We start from the raw sequence: 15,826 nt of genomic DNA, 5'->3' as shown, positions 1-15,826 counted from the left end.
CAACTTCACACAATATTAAACTATTTGTCACAGAAGATCAACTAAGAAAACCAAGTATTTAATAAAATTTTAAAAAATATTAGAGCCATTAATAATGAGTAGTTCTCTTGCAATTTTCAGAAAGCTTGTAACTGGTAAGATGCCCCTCATCTGCAAGGCATATATCAGCTAGCAGCTGATAAAACAAAGGAAAAAGCCTTTGGAAAACTTATAAAGGGTGGCTTTTTTTTTTTTTTTCCCCTGCTGCTTAGTGTCACGTGACACCTCTGAACTTTGTAGAGCAAACCATTGTTGGTGGCAGAGTTGGACAAGATGAACTTCTTTTTGTCTTCATAAAATACTGAGGCTACAGTGGCTTACTGATTTCATATCTAGTTTGTGTTATCCTGTGTGGTTGTTCGTTTTTTTTTTTTTTTTTTTTTCCCCTGTGGTAAATCTCTTATTGGGCTTTCTCTTGCTTCTTATTAGGTAGGATACCTGAATTGTCTTTTTTGTGTGTTTGTTGTTGTTTTCTTCCAGTAGCTCAACTGTCTTAAGATAAATGCAAAAGGAAGCATGTATAGTAGTGTCCAATTGTGGGCTGTGTCCAGTATATTGTTAATATACTGGAGTGAGTCCAGCAGAAGGGCACCAAGATGATAAGGGTTTGAGCATGTGATGTACAAGGAGATCCTGAGAGAACTTCTTCCATTTTGAGAAGAAGAGGAGGGATGTTATTGCTGTCTTCACCTTTTTAATATAGGAATATAGGGCTAGGCTCTTCTCACAACTGTGTGCTGAGAAAAGGCAGTGGACACGAGCAGCAGTGAGGGAAATTCCTATTAAACATTAGGAAAAAAAATCATAATGAGGGTAGTTAAACTTGGGAAGGGTTTGCACAGAGAAGTTCTGGATGTCAGTCCTTACATGTATGCAGAAATTAACCAGCCAAGACTGTAAGTAACCCACGCTGTTTGGCATTGCTTTGGCTGTAGGGTTGGGAAAAATTCTAGAGATCCCTTCCAACCTTTTTTTTTTTTTTTTTTTGAGAATTGCCAGCCTCTCATCTACATCTTTCTCATGGGATACATAAATATCCTTCTTAAGGAGATGTTTCAGCAACTGTACAAGTTTACTGTGGCTTCTTGTTGAACATCTTTTTAAACTACTCATTAACTTCAACTGTCTCTGTAAAGCTTTAGCCTATTGGATATCTTTATATAGTGTACATTCGTAATAAAAATAAATACATACTTGCATGTTTTGCATCTATAATTTAGAGGTGTTATTAACAGATGAATCTTAGATATAAAAGTGCAAAGGAGACTAGCTGTACAAATTATCTGCAAAAAAAATAGCCATCTTTAAGAATAGATAAGGCATTTTTTAGATAATTTTTGTTTGCTTAGAACCTTGACCCCCCCCCCCAAAAAAAAAAAAAAAAAAAAGAAAAAGAAATTTTGTATATTGGTTACAAATGTACATTATTCTGGTGATAGTGGTGTGAGAACTCTAAATTCTCATCACACAGTACGTAGAAAAGTCTTTTGGATCTCACTGCTCAAACTCTGAAATGCTGAAACGTAGTTTGGTCAAGTATACACAGGCTGGTAATAATCATGTTGCTGAAACACAGTGTGTTTATATGGGTTGTGAGTATTACGCATCTGATTACTATGGATGTGAAAGCTGATTATGAATTGACATCTTAAAGACCTTTCTAGGTGCATAAATTGAAACTAAATGTTATCTAGAGGAGAGTTTAAAACATAATACGTGAGGCAACCGCCACTCTAAGCCCCCGTGGGGGGGGGGGGGAGGAGAGGGGAAGATTAGTAATTGAAAGTAAATATAAACAAGAGGAACACACATTGTGTTGTAGATATTTTTTGTTTTTATTTTTGATGAGGTAATTTTGGGGTGTATAAATGATGCATCACTGGCTTAACAATGTATCATAAACAGCTGGGATGGTCAAAAGTGGTCAAGAAGAGCTTAAGTGAGAAAAAGATTATGCCACAAAGTAAAATAGTCCTCTTCAAGTAAAACATTTCAATTTGCTAAATCTTTTTGGATTTTCTTCATTCATATGGCAATAGAAATACCTTCATCACTGGTGTTTTAGATTTATTCTGTGAAGAAAGAATACAAATTAGTATTTTATGGCTAAACATGACTGAATTTGAAAGTTTTGATTGCATTTTTTGAGAGGTGAGGGTCTTATTTGATTACAGCAGATTGTGGATGTTGGGATGTTTTAAGTCATTCTGAAAACAGCTCTAAATATAACTGCATGTGAATTTATTTTCAAAGCTAGTTTGGAATAGGAATCTTTCTTAGAGACTTTAGACATAGGACTGTGGGTAGCCTTCTTTTCAGCACAATTAAAAATTGAGAAGAAATTGTAGAATTTAATACCTAATATGTGACTGCTTGTATTCTAACCATTTTTTTTTCTCCTGACAATCCAAAGGTCTTACTCCTACTACATTGAAGTGTCCATGGACGAGTTAGACTGGATTCGAGTTATCGATCACTCTAAATACCTCTGTCGGTCCTGGCAGAGCCTGTATTTTCCTGCCCGTGTCTGCAGGTTAGTTCATCAATGTAACATTGCATGGCTGTCATTCGATAATGTAGACAGCAGAATAAGTTGCTGGATTTTGTTGCTATATTATGTATTTCTGATGGTGTATGGTATACACAACTTTCATAAGCTGTCAAAAAAAAAATCCCAACACTTGTCTGTCTTGCTTTTTAATATAAATAGTTGATAAATTACAGGCATCCTGTTTTGAAAACTATGATTCTTCTACCTCTGGCCTTGTATCAATTTTTTCTTCTTACTCTCTTCTTTTTTTTAATTATTATTTTGAGTCATACTCTCTTCCTCCTGCAGCTGCATTCTGACAACAGTGATGGTTTTTTTTTTTTTCACTTGGCAGTCAAGGAATGATGTTTACTACCATTTTTTTTTTTTTATGGTTTTAAATGCTTGCTATACAACTTGGAAATGTATTTTCTATATTTTACATGTTTTCTGTTGTTGCACTGAAAGAGTATGAAAGTTATGAAAGCGAGAAAGAGGAAAGTTAAGATTAAGGAGGTTTGAGCAACGATATGTGTAAAACAAAGCAGCTAGGTGGGCTTAATCGTTATTGAGGTTATGATGTCTTTTTGTTGGAGGTGCTGGTAATTCTGGAAAAAGCTTGTGATCACACTGAAGCTCTCCTATCCAAAAATTGTATTGAACTTGTTAACAGAGAAACCGTAATCTGTAGATTCCAGAGATGTTATGATCACTATGCTTTGTATCATAGACCCAGTGTTGTAGTGATTAGTCTGTAGACACAGGTGTCTTAATCATTTAGCAATTAATGGAATCACCAAGGAAGGGAAGCACTTTTTTTTTTCCTTCAAAGAGTGGCCTCTTGCTCTGATCCTTCACTGCTCTGCAACATGGAATTGCAGACAAACTGTTGTAGAGTATGTGGTAAAATTCTAGTGGGTCGTTTGTGTGCCCCCTTCTCAGGTAACTTTTTTCTCAGCCTCCCTGTTGCTTTAGTAATCTCATACTAAATGTAACTGGCTTCAAATGTATTTTTCCTGATGCAGGCAAATGCATCTTCACTTCTTCCCTGCAAGCTCTATGATTCTTATTTTACTGTTTTCTCACTCTGAGATTGCAGCTGTCCTCTAGTTTGTATCTCTGTCTGATAAGTCTTGCTTAAAGGTGTCTCTGTTAATTCATCCATCAATGATGAAATGCCTCATGGAGTTTATAGGTGTGTTTTGTTTTGTCTGGTTTTGTTTTTCTTGTGACCTTAGCTTAGTACAAAGTGGACAGCTTGTTACTAAGGACAGTGATTTTTGATTCCATCATGTTAACAAAATTTGAAGAGATCTAAGGTGGTGTGGCAGGACTTTTCTTAATCTTCTTTCAAAAGGACAGCCATTCTATGACTTCATCCAAAGACTTGTCCAAAATTGATTTTCTATTTCAGCATTAGTTTGTCTGCTTGTCATAAAGCAGAGTTCTTTAGAGTATCACTGTATAGGATGACTTTTTGACGAGTAAGGGAGAACTGGAGAACTAAGTTTATTGACTGTGGTTTTAATATACACATTGTTTTTCAAAACAAGGGAGTGGAATGTGTCAGGTTCTGTAGGTGTTGTTGAAGGACAGTGTGTTTTTGTCTGCTACACTAGGGCAATTGTTCAAACATAGATTAAAAAGAGGATATTAGCCCTGAAATGCTAGGCAACATTAGTTTCCTTTCTGAGTCATCTTTCATATAAGTATTAGTTATGCAAGGTGAGAGCTGTCAAGAGCTGAATTAATGTGTTCACCTGAGTTTTAAGGAGCTCTTCAAGCATTTAATTAGGAAGAAAATGTGAATGTATTTTCTATTTGCATGTATGCAGGGTTGGATTTTTGTTTGTTTTTTGAAAACCTTTCATTTTTCTCTTAGGTGAGTCATTATCTATTTTCAAATCTGTAGTCAATGTCTCTTTCACACTAGCTGAATGAAAAAGATGCAACTTTCTGGCAGTTAGTTGATGAATAAAATACACGCAATTTATTTCACAATGAATTAAGGCCAATTTAGTGTGCTTGATAAGTTATTCGTTGCATTATGTGTATTGCAGCCCTTACCATGACTGATTTTTGATATATGAAGCATTGTGAACGTGTATCCGCAATGCTTTTAGAGTTAGGGGCATTACTGTGCTTCCCATGAAAAATAATTTGTGGGGCATTGGTACATCAAGTGAATGTTAACACCTCCAATGATCTTTGAATAGGCGGTGCTGTTTTGTGTTTTAGCCTTTTCAGTTTTTCATCCTTTCATTTTTGTTTTGCAGTTTCATCTTTGTTCTTTGTCCTAGATCACAAATTTTGAAAACCTCTTTAAAGCAATTACAAGAAAATGAAACCTTTGAGAGATTCCAAATCAAATGTAGCCACAAGGTGTCACTGTCATAAAAGTCTAAGATACGTAGTTTTTCTGTGTGTAAACTCTTGAGTGAAAGTGTTATTGCTAGTGTATGCTGTGATTTTATCCTAAACTTCCCAGGTTTCTGGAACCATTACGGTTTGTTGTTCTGAGCTGTAGAGAGAACCAGTACAGAGATCAAGTCAGAAGGAAATTCTCCATTAGCTTTCTTACATTTAATCTGCCACTGGATGATGCTGAGTTTTAACTGTAGGAGTAATGGTCCAACCAGACCAATTTAAATTTGGTCAGTAATACCAGAATGTGAAAAAGATTGTGAAAGGGGGAAAAGGTCAAATTTTATCTGTATTTGCTATTTCTTTATTGTCTTAGAGAAATACTAATTGTAGAAATTATTGAAATAGAAATTGTTTTTCTTCTTGAGATATTATAACGTGACTAATGAAAATGAAGTATTAATTATTACTACATAAATTCTTTATCCTAAAACACGTTTAAAAAACAGAACAAAAAAAAAAATGGTAGAGGACTGTAGAAAAACCCTGTAAATGTGGAAAATGTTTTGCACTTTTTTGGCCTCTTTAAAATTTATTTTAAACTGAAAAAATTGTTATTATAGCAGTACTAATTCAATCTGCTAGTATTAGAATATATCTAAGTACTTTGTGTTTCCCTCGAAGTACTTAGCTGCTATAGAAACTATAGCGTAGAAATACTTTTACCTTAGAAGGTAAGATGTGTATTACATGTATTTATCAGTGCAGAGGGAATATCTTCCCTTTCCTTTTATTAAGCAATGATGATACTGGGTGTTTTTTGTTCAGTGCCTCAAGAGTTTTTAATACTAGTGATTACAGCATTTGTAATCCTCGGCCTGAGTGCAGGCAAATAAAATTATAAGCCCTGTGTCTCCTGAGCTTTTGGTAGGGAGGGGGCCTATATATATATAGGCCCTATATATATATATATATATATATTTATTTTTTTTTTAATAAAAAAGCGTGAGTTTCAGTAGGAAAGTTCTTAACTAAGGAATGTTGGTAATCGTGACCACTTGTTTTGCAGGTAGAGGCATGCTTGAAAACAACATCTCTTTGTGTAGGTTAGACAGTTTTAGTTTTTTTTCCCTTAATTCTCTTCTTGGCCAGACAGCTTCAGATACATGTCCTTAATAATAGTGATGGTGCAGTCGCTTCATTTTTTCTTCTGCTTTGTGATTCACTTGCTGAAGTTAGCTACTGCTTAAGCAGCAGTGTTTCACTTCCAGCCTTACCGGTAGATCTCTGAATTCCCTATCTGTAGTAGGTATCTATTTTGCAGTGTTCCTTTGCTTGATGGAAATGCAATGATAATAACTTGCTAGACGACATTCTGAATATGGTTCAATTTAAGAGCATGCTGAAACAAGAGAAAAGTTAACTCTTGAGGAAGAAGCAGTTGAAACACTTTCCTGGGTACATAAAATAAACATCATCTGCAACTCAAATTCAGCACTAGCTTTTTTAAGCAAGTAATTTTTCCTCCTCCCTATACATCTACCGGTAGAGAAGGCTGGTGTTTACAAAAAGCATGTAGACATCCAAAAGGGACTGTTGAACAATTGTTTTAACTTAAAATCCAACTCTGCTATATCACTGACCTAACTGAAAAACACAGAGCAAAAGTTGTTGGCAGGAGCTCTGGTAAGGCATTCAGAATGTCCAGAAACATCTGGAAAAAGAAGAGGAGAAAAAAAAAAAAAAAGACTGCCATTAATATCCTTATAAAATGTCTTCTTGTGAATGCAGTGATTAATCTTGGCCGACTGAAATATCTTTGCCTTAGTTACCGCACTTGAGAAATATAAATGGTTACATAGGCAACGTGTTAATTTGATTAGTTATTTTATTTGCACTGTGCTTTGGGAAGCATTTACTGCTGTGAAAATATTTTATTTCTAACTGTGCAGATATGCTGACATTTCAGAGTTTAGAAAAAAAAATCTTGCTTGGCAAGACAAACAAGGTTTTCTTCATCTCTGGATAACTGAATTTTTAAAATCTTTTCCAAATTCAATACCGTATGCAGTACAGTGATAATGTAATGTCCAGAGATAATTAAAATATGCTGTGTTTTTTTGTTTTGTTTTGTTTTGTTTTACAAAAAAATAGTATTAAAAGAAAATACTTTTGAAATGTCACTCCAGACCTTTGAGGGTTTACACTGCTATTAGATTGACAAATCAGCTTTTACTGCAAGCGTGTAGGTTTTTTTTCCTTTTTCTTTTTTTGATTGTTTGTTTCTTTTGCTTGTTTTTCTGAGAGTTCTGTGAGTGGAGAGAAGAGCTAAGCACTCTTTCTAGTAGAAGGTGATCACACTGAGGAATCGTTCTTGGCATGTTTCCAATACCTTTCTTTTTATACCTGTGAAATGCATGGAAATTATTTTCTAACATCTCCATTTTAGTGGCTAGGTGCTGCTTGCTTATCTTTCTATCTTTGCACATTTTTTCATTTTTTTCCCAGCAATTTTTTCTAGTATGTGTTCAGTCTGGTATTTTTTTCTTTTCCAAAGATAATGAGATAGTCTCAGACTTTTCAAATGGCATAGATCTTCTACATGAGATCAAGAAAGCTATTGCCTGTCCGTGACAGAATGCTTATTGATTTAAAATATTCTTTTTCTCATCTTAGTTCATGTACTCTTTTGATCCGAAGCTTGCACTTCTAATTTTGGCTCCAAATATGTTCTTTTTATTCGTAGTGATACAGAAGCTCACTTCTCTAGAGGCATCATCAATAACATTTTTCAAGAACTTTATCAAGACAGCTTTTTTCTTAATTCTTTCTCTGTCTGTCATAACAGTTTCAGTTATCCCAGCCCAAAAAGCCCAACTCAGCTTTGAGGAAAAAGCAAAAAATCTAGTGTGCATTTAAGCTGTTGATGACAATCTGCCAGACAGCTCATCTTCTGAAAACGAATGTTTCTGTGAAAGTGTGTGTAAAGGGGTCAATATGGCTTGTATAGAAATATCTGAGAACTGTGAGAAAGAGCCAGCTCAGTTTGTTGGATATAATTCAAAAAAAAAAAAAAAGTGAAAAAGTGTATATACTTATATCTTGAGTACATATTCTTTATGTGTGACCTAAGTAGGCTTTTTTGTAATATGGTTAGAATTTCTGTGTATTCAAAATTCTATGTATTCCTTTTGAGTTTAGAAACTGTAAATTGTTTTTAGGTCCATTTTCAAGCTGTTTCACCTCATAAGAAATCCAGCATAGGCGAAAATTAGTAGTAGTCATTCAGCTTCACAGCGATATGCAGATACACCTTAAATTATAAATTAAATTATAAAATTGTTCATAATAATTCTGCAGCAAGTTGTGTTTTAAAGTTATTGTTGCATGAGACAAACCTTTTTTAAAAAGGTATCTTCAACACTCTTTAAATCCTCTTTTGTGGTTTCTGTTGCATGCTAAGAGATAGGGTTAACTGTGAAACCTTGCTATATATGCTTCCGAAGACAGACTTTTACAGGAGGAAATCTTGTTTTTGCCATATTTGTAAGCATTCTGGTTTGTTTTTGTTTGTCCATGGTGGCCATCTGTCAAATTTGTTTGATGTCATTGTGTAAAGCATTTCTCTTCTTCCCTATTTCTAAGCAGATAATGGGCATGGTTTGTTGATGTGTCTGAAACACTTTACCACACTTAAAATCACACATTATTAATATTCAAATTGTATATGTGAACCCAAATAATATGCTTAGAAGGATTCTCTTTTCACTTTCTATGTTTATAAAGCCATCTGTCAAACAACACTAGGCCAAGCTCTGCTGTGGAATAATTTGGATGATATTAAGAATGTCATAGTACAGCAAACACGTCTGTAATTAAACTTGCTTCTCTATTCACAAACCTTAAGTTATCTTCTGTGTAGCACATTTTAAAGGTATAAATCAGTGTAAATAAGAAAACTATAAAGTAAAGTGCTTCATTCAGTGTCATTTTGCTCTTTTAAAAAAGCTTGTAGAACCTGTGTCAAACTTGAGTTTGTTGAGCTTGGACTGTACTTGCTGTTTCTCATCTCAGTTTGAGTTGGGAAGCATAAGCCAAAAAGATAGGACACAAACAGTTGAAACAAACAAAAAAAAAAAATCGAGATGAAAAGAGTGATAAATAAAACTGAGCAAGTCAGGTGCAATAGAGAGTCAAGTTATTAGGGAACACGACAATTTGTGAAAGGTTGCATAAGCATTTGCAACAGTAGGAATGATTAAAGGAAGGAAAGCAACGGAACAGAGAGACACCACAGAAAATACAGCATGGGTTTAAAGTAAATCTCAAAGCAAAATGAAAAATATTTTTAAATGCTATTGCTTTTTACGGTAGGGATAATAGTAATAGGCAGAGTTATGTGCAATTTATCATTTTTAGGCTGATAATGGAAGCAGTTGGTTGTTATTTCTTATGTCCTCTAAAAGAGAGAAAGCGTTCTTTGTAAAACAACAGTTCTTGCATTTGGGTTTTAATTTCACCATAAAGCAATTTTTACAGGTTTATACTTCTATGCATGTTGTTAACTTGTAAGATTAGGACAAATGTTTCTATATTTCACTTGAAGTGTAACAAAGATCTTGGAATTCTTAGATAAGTATAAATATAAGTATAGATAGTATAAGTAACATCATTAATGATCAGTACTGACTACGTTACTTTTCTTCCTACAATTTTCTTTTTGTATTGGGGAATAACAGTAGGTGGAAGGTGTATTAAATATTGATTTCTAAATGTGTATTCTGTTCAGTTCAATTGCTCTGTCTCTTTTAATTGAAAATTGTAAAGTTTGTTAATCAAGCTGCATTCTCATTAACAGTGTAAGTGCCCTGTTGAATCAGACCAACTGAGCTAGATAGCTCAGCATCCAATTTTTGACCCTGAGACCAGGAGATTCTGCTTAGGGAGAACATATGAGCCTGTCCATTTTCTATGTTCCATTCTCCTTGTACTCTTCCTGATCTTGTTAGTATATGTTTATAGATCTGTTGTCCATTCATTTATCTAGCAACCTTCTTTGATTTGGCTGTTACCAATTTTTGATTGGCTGTTACCAATCTTTGATTTGGCATTCACGTTTTCCAGTGGTAACATGTTCCAAAAGCTCCATTAGCTACTGCATGAAGAAAGTGGAGTTATCTATTTAGAGGTTTTATTTTTACTATTTTTGGTGTCTTCTAGTCCCAGTATTGGGACACTACTGTGAGCCACAGTAGAGTCATAGAAGTCACACCTTGAGGTATGCAGACTGGGACTCCATACAAGCATTTGAGATATGGGCACACTGAGCTATTAGTGACAGAAAACCACTCTTATTTGTTCTCAACACCCTTCCTAATAGTGTGCAATATTGCAGTGAACTCCGCCCCACCCTGGGCCCCTGGGCTGTTACTCCACAAAGAACTGTTAATTTACAAGACTTACAATGATTACTTCAAAATCTCTTCCCTGAATTTGCAATTTTCAGTGTCTGAGTTTAGCATTGTTCAGATTATTATCTATTTCCTTGGATTTATCCACACTGATCTCAGGTTAGGTGGAGTTTTGAGCAACCTGATGAATTGAAGAAACCAGATGATATTTAAGATCCTTTCCAACCCAAAGTATTCTATTTCTCTGGCTCTATGGATATAGACTTTTAAAAGTGAAACATTCTGATGTTAAAATCATTATTTTCTTTGAACTCCTCCTATTTGGAGTTGAGTGGGGAAATTTGATTGATTTGCTGATGTATTTTTAAGTTGCTAAGAACTGGAAAAATCTTGAAAAGCGCTTATGAATTTAAACAACTTGAGGTTTCTTCAACTTTGAGAAAGTTGATTCTTCAAACATGCAGGATTTGTGGGAGGGAGGGAGTTATATAACTTTGTGTGACTTGATATTACAAGTTCATTTTCCCATTAACTTATCAGACACCCTCTCTATTCTGATGTGATAAAAATTTGGGTACTGGGAAGATTTGAAATATTTTTTCTTTTAAATGCAAAGTTATTTTTCAAAAGATAGTAATATTACTGTTTCTGTAATAAGCTTTTTAGAGTCTAGAAATTAAGAATTTAAATGTCACACATTTGGACATTTGAAAAAATAGGAGTAACTTACAAGCACCTAATATTAAGGCATACAGTCGATTTTAATTGTGTCTTACGGTATTTCCATGCTACAGTTATATTCTTCAGTGTGAATTAATAAGCTTATTATGTATAAAAATCACTTTTCAAAACTGCTGAGGTATGCTTTTTGGTTATTATTATTATTTTTATTAAAGTATCAGTAGAAGGACAATTTACTGTGTAAAATGAGTATTTATGAGCACATGAATTGAAATAAGACAACTGAAAACTGTTTTTTTCAGTTTAAGTAATGATGTTAATGTTTTGCTTGGAGTGTGTGGTTTGTTTTTTCATTGTAAGGAATGTAACAGTATTATTAATTCTGATTTAATACATAGGAAAACTAAAGATAGGTGGAACACTATATGTATATGCATAGATATCCTTCCCATTCAGGTTGTATTCCCGCCCCCTGCCTTATTTTATTTATTTATTTATTTTTAAGGATGGAATGTATAATTAGGTGAAAACTGATTTTAAAATTTCAGTTGATCAAAACAAAATGAAGGGCTAGAAGACATTATCACTGATGATCCCAGTTTGTACGAAATTGTAAAGTATATGTAACATGTAAAGAGAGAGGCCTTCCTATACCATATTTTATATTGTCTTCATAGATAAATGTGTAAATGAAAGGGAAACAAATTGTTTCAGTATGGCAAATCTGTATTACTTCTTTTGAGTGAAAATGAATGAAGTTGAAATAATTCACTCTGGGGTGAAACTAGAAACTATAGATTTATTTTATCCTCTTGTTGTGAATTGACATACTGCAGATTAGTAATAAGACAGTGCTCCTCATATCATCAAGAGTAGTCGGGCACATTTGTGTGTACTGTCAAGAAAGAGGGGTTCACCATACTTTCCTGTGAAATTTACACAGAAGAGCATGTAATTCATCATTTTAACAGAAGCTGCTGTTCATTGTTAGAAAAGTTATTTTTTTCAGACTTCTTAAACCATTTTTATCCTTTGTATTATGGAAGGCTTGTAGTTATCTCTGAGTTGCTATGCATCATCTGATTTGTAGGAAGATACTGTACAGTCTTCCAGCATGGTACCAATGGGCCTGTGCTGGTACCATCACATCCAGCTCCTAACTGGTCTTCACCACAGGTGTCTGGAATTGAATAAGCTTTGGGGTCAGCCTATCTAGAATACTTTATTTCCACAAGTGATTTGAAGTCATGATGGAAGAGAGTAATACTGCTTCTTCGGAGGACTGTTAGTGCAAGGAAAGGATGCAGGTAAGGCCTAAGCTTAGGAAATAATTATTGATACTGATATATTGATTGATATTGGGAGAAAAATAAGTATTGGAAGATATTTTCAGAACAAGCTCTTTTGTGGGCTAAAATAGAAGTAGGGAACTTTATGGCTAAATACAAGTTGAGAACAATGCTCTAATTTAAATCTAATTTAATTAGATAAAGCTTTTGAAAGGGGGAAAAATGGTACCAATGATGTAGAAAGGATGTTGGTAGGAGAGAGAGGGGGGTGGGATGGCTTGTCTGCTTATCTAATCTGTTTATGAAATCTCCTGGGATTTCTGTATGTCAAATACTAGTTACAGCAAATGTGAAGAAAAAAAGTGTGAAAAAGAGTTCTGTGAATGAAGAGTGTTTAGGCTTGTGTTTGGACAAACTGGATGAGGCAGGACTCTGGAGTTCATATTTCAAATGTTGATGAGCCTAGGTTTATTCAAGGTGCAATGGATGTCTGTGTTTGTTTCTGTTGTTAGTTGTATTTGTCATTATCTCAAATAGGGATACCCAGTGAAATGACATTTGAATTTTGGAAAGATTATTATTTTTTTTTAATCTGGGTTAACAATATCAGTTTGCGTCTAAAATAATGTAAAAAGGCATTTAGCACCTTGGAAGTTGACTGAACATTTTGTTCTGCTTGTTTATCATGTATTTCATCCAAAAAAAAAAAGTTAAAGAATTTTCCAAATCATCTGACAAGGAAAATTGCTTAAAGTGATTCATGAAATGCAGACAGAGTGTCAGCCCACGTTTGCCAGTTTCCTCTATTAGCTTTGGAACTGTTGGTTCAACTCTGTGGCAACTTAGTTTAAAATGTCACTTAGTGATGCATTATTGTGTGTATTTTAGGATGATTTTTTTAAAATGTTTTTTTATGGGAGGTAGAGAGAATGAGAGAGAGTGCTGATTTGACCAGCCCCTTGAGTATTTGGAGGATTTCACAGGTGTATCATTTATGAATATTTAAAAATGAGCTATCTGCTTCTAAAATACATAATATATATTTGTGACATATATGTATTTATATATATATATATGCTATATATTATATTTATATTTATTCAGAGGTGATCTCTAAATGTTTACTTCATTTGAACTTATATGACACTTTTTCTCATTTTCTTTCACATTTCTACTTTTTTTGAGCTGCTCAGTATTTGAGCTGCCCAGAAACAAACCACCAAATTTATTTAATGATTACATTAAAAAAAAAAAAAAAAAAGGCAGGGAAAAAAGCAGGGGGAAAGGAGGCACCTAGACACCGAAAACCATCTGTTATCCCATTTTCTTTTAAAGTAAGCCCAGCGGTATATTGTTTGAAATTGTCATTTGGAAATTTATAATCTAATCTTTATGTGGCTTCATAGCTTACATTGTATGCAACTGTCATGATACAATTGAAAAAGTTAAATATATTTGTTTTCTCCTGTGCTACCTAAAAAGGAAATATTTCAATACAGAAATGATATGGACATTATATCAATGTCTTAAGTGCAGGTGGGAGGAATCTGTTGATCTAATAGATTTAATAGTTCATATTCAAAATCTATGAAATAGAAGTAACATTTTGCAGATGAGTAACTGCAGAGTGTAATCCTTCTGAAAGCAGCTACATAACCAGAAAACTACAGTCTTTTCTTCTTCAGGCACAACTGGCCTTGAATGTATTTTCAGAACATCTTTGTTCATTTTAGCTTTTAGTGAATTGTGTCTGAGTAAGGAGCTAAATTATGTATTTTATTTCAATCATTCAGATAATTTTTTTTTGAGTATTAAAATTAGGAACCATATATACAGTTACCATGGAAATTACTTGAAGTAGTTGCAGTACTTACGATAAAACAGGGGTCACTGGAGAAGTCACAAACAATGGAGTGTGCTTTTATACAGCACACGTCATACCAGGCTGATAGGACAGGATTGGGCTGTTTGGTTATCTCTGCAGTCTCCTATTTGTATTGACATTTTTTAAAGGAGAGAATAGTATTTTTTTTCGGGTTCTCTGAATATCTTTAGTTTTTTTTTTTCTTCCCACACTTTACTCCTTCGCTTGGTAGCATCTGGTTTTCAGAATCAGTTCAGCTACATTGGCTAGCAGAAATGACTTAACAGTAATATGGAGCTTTCTTACCCACCTAGTCTTTTATGAAGTACTTGAATGTTGGCATTATAGTTATCTTGATTTATGGGTCAAGCAGGCTATGTACAAACATGTCAGCTTTAGAGTTATTAGTAAGCTCTAGTCCAATTCATACAGTGGCTTCATGGAAGTCAAGTAAAATACTCTTACACTGAGCAAGCAAAAGTTCCATGAAGATGGCATCAATTAATGCATCTCGTCTTAACAACACAAAGACAAGACTTGTCATAAAAGAGGAGTACGAACAAATTAGTATCACAGTAGAGTAAGAAAGTGTTGTTGTTGTTGTTTGTTTGTTTTTTTAAATAATTTATATTCTCTTGTGCATGATGTTTCAAGTGTTCATGCATGGTGCTTTGGAGTTGACTTCTTCCATAAGAATTACAGATAAATATTTTCGTAGTTCTATGTAAGTATTATATGGAAGTTACAGTGGATAGCTAAAAATAAAGCTATAACCACCAATATCAAGAAATGAAACAGTGAATTCCTGTCCTGATATCCTGAAATGTATTTGTGCTTTTTCCTTTGAATCAGAGATTTTTTAATTTTAAGATCTTGGAGGGGAATATGGAAGAAATTCTATGAAGTTAATTGCTGTAATCTAATTAGAATATGCTGTGCCACAATTGGAGTTTTAGGGAAGGGTGGCCTTAAAAATAAAGTCGAAAATTTTACTGTCTGCAGAATTATGGTCACATTTCAGTGTTAGAATAATTTTCCAGTCATTTATAGTTATTGCAATGTTAAAGTTTTAATGAATAATAATATGCTTCAGGGTCACTGGTGTAATTTTTATGGCCTGTTTTCTAGAATACTACTTCTCACAACTTCCAGAAATAGAAAATGAAACAAGTGCCTGCTTTCTGACATGCTGTATCAGCAAAAAAGTGTTTTTTCTCTTTTTTCTTTTCTTTTTTTTTTTTTTTTTCATTTTGACTCTTGCTTTCCTCTTTTGGATTTTTCTGTTGAGTAAGTTAAATGTAGCAGTTCACATATTCATTAGTGATGTCTTGATGCCTACAATGCCTCTGTCTTTCTGGAGAACTTTATATTTAGAAAAGCTATTAATTCCTAATTCCATATTTAATATTTGCATCCCCTTTCCAGGCCAGGGTTGAGCTGGAGGTGATTTGCTTTGTATCAGAAAATCAGATGTTAAAACACAGCAGATTTCTTGGACTAGTTGCTAAAACGCTTTGTCCTGTTCCTTCAGAAGGCCATAATGGGTGGTTCCTGCTGGTCTTTGCTCAAGGTTAGCGCTGAGATGGGTGTTTTTGAGGCTGAGCTGGTGACTCTCCCCCTCCTGTCTTAACCTCTTATTCTTGGACAG

At 34.2% G+C, this 15,826-nt stretch overlaps 1 protein-coding gene across 1 annotated transcript in view; it reads left to right on the top strand.

Annotated features, from left to right (window-relative positions):
• The window catches only part of BTBD9 (BTB domain containing 9), a 117,475-nt gene that overhangs the window by 15,226 nt on the left and 86,423 nt on the right, over positions 1–15,826 (top strand). Inside the window, exon 7 of the mRNA XM_032185080.1 lies at positions 2,453–2,572. Coding sequence (XP_032040971.1) covers positions 2,453–2,572 — 120 coding nt within the window. The remainder of the gene's footprint in view (positions 1–2,452; positions 2,573–15,826) is intronic.

The sequence above is a fragment of the Aythya fuligula genome, chromosome 3 (assembly GCF_009819795.1).
Source record: "Aythya fuligula isolate bAytFul2 chromosome 3, bAytFul2.pri, whole genome shotgun sequence".
Classification (NCBI taxonomy): domain Eukaryota; kingdom Metazoa; phylum Chordata; class Aves; order Anseriformes; family Anatidae; genus Aythya; species Aythya fuligula.
The sequence above is the reverse complement of the archived record's forward strand: the minus strand, read 5'-3'. Positions and strand labels throughout refer to the sequence as shown.